The 6,000-nt window shown below is 46.0% G+C and overlaps 1 protein-coding gene and 1 long non-coding RNA gene across 3 annotated transcripts in view; one reads left to right on the top strand and one right to left on the bottom strand.

The window, feature by feature from the left end:
* Nucleotides 1–3,194, bottom strand: LOC140696444 (uncharacterized). Its single transcript, XR_012072790.1, has 4 exons — nucleotides 2,923–3,194; nucleotides 2,185–2,292; nucleotides 1,342–1,498; nucleotides 1–513 (listed from the first exon to the last, which is right to left on the bottom strand). It is a non-coding gene; the product is annotated as an uncharacterized lncRNA (long non-coding RNA).
* Nucleotides 2,934–6,000, top strand: part of FAM117B (family with sequence similarity 117 member B) — a 59,075-nt gene continuing 56,008 nt past the window's right edge. For both annotated transcript variants that reach the window (XM_072961436.1, XM_072961435.1), the window contains exon 1: nucleotides 2,934–3,681. In XM_072961436.1, the coding sequence (XP_072817537.1) occupies nucleotides 3,081–3,681 (601 nt within the window). In that variant the 5' untranslated portion in view covers nucleotides 2,934–3,080. The remainder of the gene's footprint in view (nucleotides 3,682–6,000) is intronic.

Below are 6,000 nucleotides of genomic sequence, written 5' to 3'. Positions count from 1 at the left end.
TTCTGGTAATTCTCCCCTTTTATTAGAAAACTGGATATCAATATTTCTTGGGGTAAAAGACACCTCCCTAACTCCCACCTTAAAAAGGCTATTTTATTTTCATATCACTATTTTAACCTCTAATATTCACTTATAATGCATAAATGTTTTTATATTGTTGTAGTTAAAATGAATGCATCATTTTAATTTTTCTTTTCCATTTTAAAATGAAAGGAACTTATGACTTCATACTGATCATTTTAGTGGCTGTATAATGTTCCATTCAATGACATTTTGGAGATTTTTAACAGAATATGGTTGATTCTACTAAAACTATAGGAAGAAAAAAGAACTACAGGATGATAAACTTTTTCTCAAAACCCACCCTCCTCTACCATAACAAGATCATTTTAAATAGTTTAAAAAGCACAGGTACAAAATGATCTTATCAATAATTTTGCCTCCTGGAGTTTAAATACAGATAAACCAATTCCAGTATGTTGCTTCTTCAACTTCATACAGTCACAATTCAACCTTAGAGAGAAAACAGAAATTTTGAGTTATATCCTAAGAAGAACAGTTAAAAGCACAGGGAGACATGATTATTTTGTTGATCCTAGAAATACAAGGACTCTCTTTATAGATAAACTAGCAAACTGAAGACCAATATATCACCTTGATGCGCACTGGTTTTTGAATCTTCAACAACAGATAATGAAATCAAGGGCAAGGGGAAATGATGCTTTTATGCATTGCCATTAAATGTCAAAAATGTACTGAAGAATTTTAAGGTATCTGATATATATATACATATATATGTACATGTATATTATATATATTAAAATTTATTTTAGCATTATTTGATGACGTCATACAAAGTTTTATTCACATCATAAATAAACTTTAGTAAAAAGAGGGTAAAATGGTTAAGACCTGCTTCAGTTGAAATGCTCTCATTGGTTTGTTTAAAGTTGAGCCCTAAACTGATGAGTGAGGTAAGCTGCCAAGATGAAAAAGGCATTTTCTGGAACTGTGGCATTTGAGTTTCTATAGGAAATATGACTAAATGCAAAAAAGTGAACTCATGATTAAGCCAAAGACACTTTAATTCTTTGATCGCATGAACTTCTGTGTTGAAATCAGTACTTTAGCTCAGAAACACTAGAAGTCTCTTGCCACCAACAAATGGGTCTCTAGTTTGGTGATATGAAAAGTAATTGACCAGGAAGCCTAAGACACTTGGCCTGCTGAACTCTCTTGGTTTAACTCAGTAATATGTGTTGAGTTCTTACTTTGTGCAGGACAAAGTGCCAGATAGAGCTTCCAGAACATCTTTATTTAAAGGCTTATCTTCTCTCTTACCCATTGTTGTAAGACTGGACTTAGTTCTCTGCATGGAATTTGTTGGCAGTTTCCTGTGTGTCCTGTTTTTGTCTTCATTCCAGGTTATGGGGATGAGTAGTAATGTCAGTGCTAGCCAGCTTAAGCAAGGTCCTGGGTTAAGGGCTTGGGGCCTCTCCTTGTGGTGGGGGAAGAGAGGAGGAATGGGTGATTAGAAGAGATGTGGGCCTCTGAATCAAGAAGCTCTAAGTATTGACTACCTTCTACACACCACATTCTCATTTAACTCTTGGTTGATAATCACAATTGTATGAAGGATATGGCATTAACTGCATTTTACAGATAAGGAAACTGGCTGGTAACTTATCCAAGGCCACAGAGTACATGCTGGATCTGGGATATGAATCTGTTCTCTAGGTCTTCAAAGGCTTTCCACAGTGCAGAGGGACCCAGTAGGATTTCAGGTGCAGAGTGAATCATACTGGGCCCTCCACTCCCATGTTTCTACAAGATGACATCTGTCTAGGATGTATATCTAAGAAAGTAGTAAAAGTCATGGACAGGCAGTTTATAAGCTGAGAGATATGTGGGGTATGGGTCCATCATCATTTTTGTCTTGATGAGGAACCTCTAATGCTATTGTAGAACCAGTGTTACTGAATTTTTGCACATGCTACAAAGACCTGTTTCCTCCACCAGACAAAAATATGAATGGCTAATCCAGTTCTGTCTCAAATAATGAATGTGAGGATAAAACAAGGCCATTTGAAAACTATGGCACTAAACAAACTTGTAAGGTAGCAGATATCTTTCCAAGGTATCAGGGAACTGTGAAGTAGCTGATTAAAATAAATTATTGATTACCTGAGATACTAGATGCATTAATAGCATTTGGTAAGTGGACTTCATTGATACAATCTAAAACCGCATTGTAACCAGCAATTTTAGTCTGAGATTTGGTTCTTTTTAGAGCTTAAAAAAAAAAAAAAAAGACGAGGTGTAAAATGCCAGTAAGAGTAATTAAATTTCTTTTCCTTTGAGCCCCGTCCAAATGTTGATGGAATTATAGGACTGGACAATAAGATCAAGGAAAAAAGCCAGAAAGAGACGCACGAACCCAGACTGTGCCAGTTAATACTGAGGAAAGGAAATGCGTTTGGAGAGGAAAGACTTCAGACATCCCTGGGGACCGCTCGGGTTCGGGGCATTCCCTGTGGCAATATTCCAGAATCTGAGTCCCCAGGGCTCCCCCCAGCGGGAAGGGAAAGACGCGCGTGGCCAGGCGCGCGCGTACGCGTGTACACTCACGTGTACACACGCGCGCGCGCGCGCACACACTACACATACACACAGCCTATTTCCCCCGCACCCCCTCCCCCCGGGGGGGCGGGTCTCTTTCTCTTTAAAGTGCAGACGGTCTCCGCGCAAACCCAGGCTCTCTAAGGCCCCGGGGGCCCGGGACCCGAGCTGCTAGCAGCCAATGGGCGCGGTGGAGCGGCTCGAGCGCGGCTGACGCTGCACCAATGGGCGCTCGCGGGGGGCGGGGCCAGCGGAGGAGACACTATTGTTGATGAGGAGGAGCGGCGGCGGCGGCTGCATCACCTCGTTCCTGCCGGCCGCGGCCCGGGCGCCCCCTGCACCTGGATTCCGGCTTCGTCACCCCTTCGCGGGGGCCTTCCCTCCGGCTTCGAGAATCCTCCCCCTTCAACCCAACAACAACAAAACCCCACGTCTCGCCCAGTCACCGGGGAGGGGGGACCATGTCCCAGCGGGTGAGGCGCAATGGGTCCCCCACGCCGGCCGGCTCCCTCGGGGGCGGTGCGGTCGCCACGGCCGGGGGAGCCGGGAGCCGCCTTCAGCCCATGAGGGCGACAGTTCCGTTCCAGCTGAAGCAGCAGCAGCAACATGGCAGCCCCACGCGGAGCAACGGCGGCGGCGGCGGCAACAACAACGGCGGCTGCTGTGGTGGCGCCTCAGGCCCCTCGGGCGGCGGCGGCGGCGGCGGCGGGGGCCCGCGCACCGCCTCGCGCAGCACGAGCCCCACGAGGAGCGGCGGGAGTTCGGCCGCGCGCACCAGCCCCACGGTGGCCACGCAGACGGGCGCGTCCGCGACATCCACGCGAGGCACCAGTCCTACGCGCGGCGCCGCGCCCGGGGCCCGCGGGAGCCCCCCACGGCCGCAGCCCCCGCCGCCGCTGCTGGGCACCGTGTCGTCGCCTTGCTCGTCGCCCACCCACCTGTGGACAGGCGAGGTGAGCGCGGCCCCACCCCCAGCTCGCGTCCGGCACCGGAGGAGGTCCCCGGAGCAGAGCCGAAGCTCCCCGGAGAGAAGGAGCCCAAGCGCCCCGGTTTGCAAAGCAGGTACGTGCAGGGGGCCGCGCGGCGAGGGGAAGGCGGCGGCAGGAAGGGGTCCCGGCCGCGCGCTGCTACCGCGCGGGGACTGCGGCGCTGCCGCGGAGCCGGGGTGGCCGGGGCGGGGCTGGGGGCGGGACCAGGACGGTGAGGTCCCGCCTTCTCCGGGCCGGCCCCGCGCCCCCTCCGCGCTCCCTGCCCGCCTCATTCATCCCTCTGCCTGCCCACCGTCTGTCCCGTCAGTGGAGCTGCAGTCGCTAACCTTGTACGTGGGCTCTTCTGTTAATGATAAACCTGGGGCTCTGGCCGCCCGCTGGTTACTGCTTACCCTCCCTTAGGGGTGAGGCTGGGAGTGGTTTGTCACTTTTAGTGACACGGTTAATGTTAAGATAGCACATGTCAGCTGCTGAGTAGTTCTCTTTCACAGAACAGTTTCAAATTTGGGGGACTAAATTCATTAGCATAGCAGATTTGGGTCCCTGAAGAGACTTGTGGCTGGGCGCGTGTTAACATTTCCTAAGACTTGCTAAGTGGTTAGTAAGAAGTGAGAAATAAGATAAGCAAGATTCTTTGGAAGGTTTATGGGCTTTTGAGGGTCTAGGTGTATTTCTGATATGCCGATTTTGTGTGTTTAGGATGTAAAACCATTTTTTTTTTAAAGATCCAAGATTTGCCTCCTTGTTATTACTTTACGGACTTAAAATTGTTGTTTTCCTCTAGACCTGAGAGCTTTTTGGGGAAAAGTGAATGGAGCTGTTGGGTTCCTCAGGAGTCATTCATAAAGAATAACTCAAACGAGAGATTCAAATTGTGCGAGAGGAAAGAGAGAAAAACTTAATCATCTGATTGCCTTCTTGTTAGAATTTAATGAAAAGAGAAATGGGTGGTTTTTAACTTATGTATTAACTGCCAACGTATATCTTTGTTTTTCCCTGTCTGAGGAATTTCTTGTAGAAACTTTCAGGCAGAATGATTGGGTATTTCAGGGAGCTTAGTACAGTATTTCCTAACCAAAAAAGCAGATGAAGTGGTTTCAAGGATTCATTAAGAAATGCAGGGAGTAGGATGAAACTTTACTATTTATTTTGTCAAAGATTTTAGACAATGGATACTTTTTTGGGTGAGAATTGCCCTGAAAAATGATCAATATTGTTTTCTGAATGGAACAAGAGTACTGTTTAAAACCTTTTGAAAAAGGAAAGTGCTTTTTAAAAAACTTTGTTAGAACCCCCTCCCCCCCAGATAATAGCTATTACTTAACTGAGCTCCTACTTATGGTGGGTGATTCACCTACATGGTCTCATTTTCACTCTTACAGATTTTAGAGAAGTTATGTAACAAGTGGTAGAGTGAATATTTGAACTCTGCTGGGTGGTACTCCAAAACCATGTCTTTTATATCAAGGAGGTAGCTTCATGATGTGTAACATAGAATCTGGGAAATATATGAAGTGCTAAAATTACATGTGCTAAATTTTTGAAGCAAGTCTTAGAGGTATCTGGTGAACCTAATTGCTTCAGTTTGCCTTCAGCCTTCTGGAGCCAGCATAGTATGGCAAGTGGAAGGGAAGGAAAGCTATTTAAGTGAGCAGTAGAGATGGAGGAGGGAGTGGTGACCCCAGTCTGATGACAGAATCAGGCTACCTTCTCGACTATTTGGACTTTAAAGAAGAGCAGCAACCTGATGGGAACTGGGTAAATTAAGTATTGGCAATATGTGGAGGAAGGTGCTCTTTTCTTCTGATCTCTAGAAGGGCTCTATTTGCTGGGATCTCAGGCGCCATGTGCCCACGCTTCATGTTTCCCAAAGCTTCTTTACCTCACATACATTCCATAGAGTATTCATACTATAAAATTAACCCTTCTCATTAGCCCTTTCACTTCTCCCCTCAAAAAACAAACAAACAAACAAACAAAAAACAAAACCTCTCTTTTTCCTCAAATGCAGCACTCTCACCTAGGTGAGAAAAGGGATACCATCTGTTATTAAATTTCTCTGAAGTGGATGTCTGATAGCTTCCTTTTCAGGAATGTGTTCTTATTTCACTCTGGTGAACTTCCATGCAGAGTGGGACAAAGTATTTTCTGATTTTAAATCTGCATAGCACAAACTAGACCATTTGCTGTTTTTCTCAGACTAAATCTGGAAGGAGAGAAAAGGGAAAAAGTCTTTTTAATCACTCTACCCCCTTTTTTGATTAAAGGGAAATTACTGCCAGTTTGCAGCTTCAGTGAAATGTAGAAATCCTTATTGGTAGAGGGCAGGTGTCTATCTTATAAGTAAAACTCATGTGACTCAAATTCCAGGATCCATCTAGATCAGGCTGTA

Source organism: Vicugna pacos, chromosome 5 (genome assembly GCF_048564905.1).
Source record: "Vicugna pacos chromosome 5, VicPac4, whole genome shotgun sequence".
NCBI classification, from domain to species: Eukaryota; Metazoa; Chordata; class Mammalia; order Artiodactyla; family Camelidae; genus Vicugna; species Vicugna pacos.
This window is presented reverse-complemented; position numbering and strand designations above follow the sequence as displayed.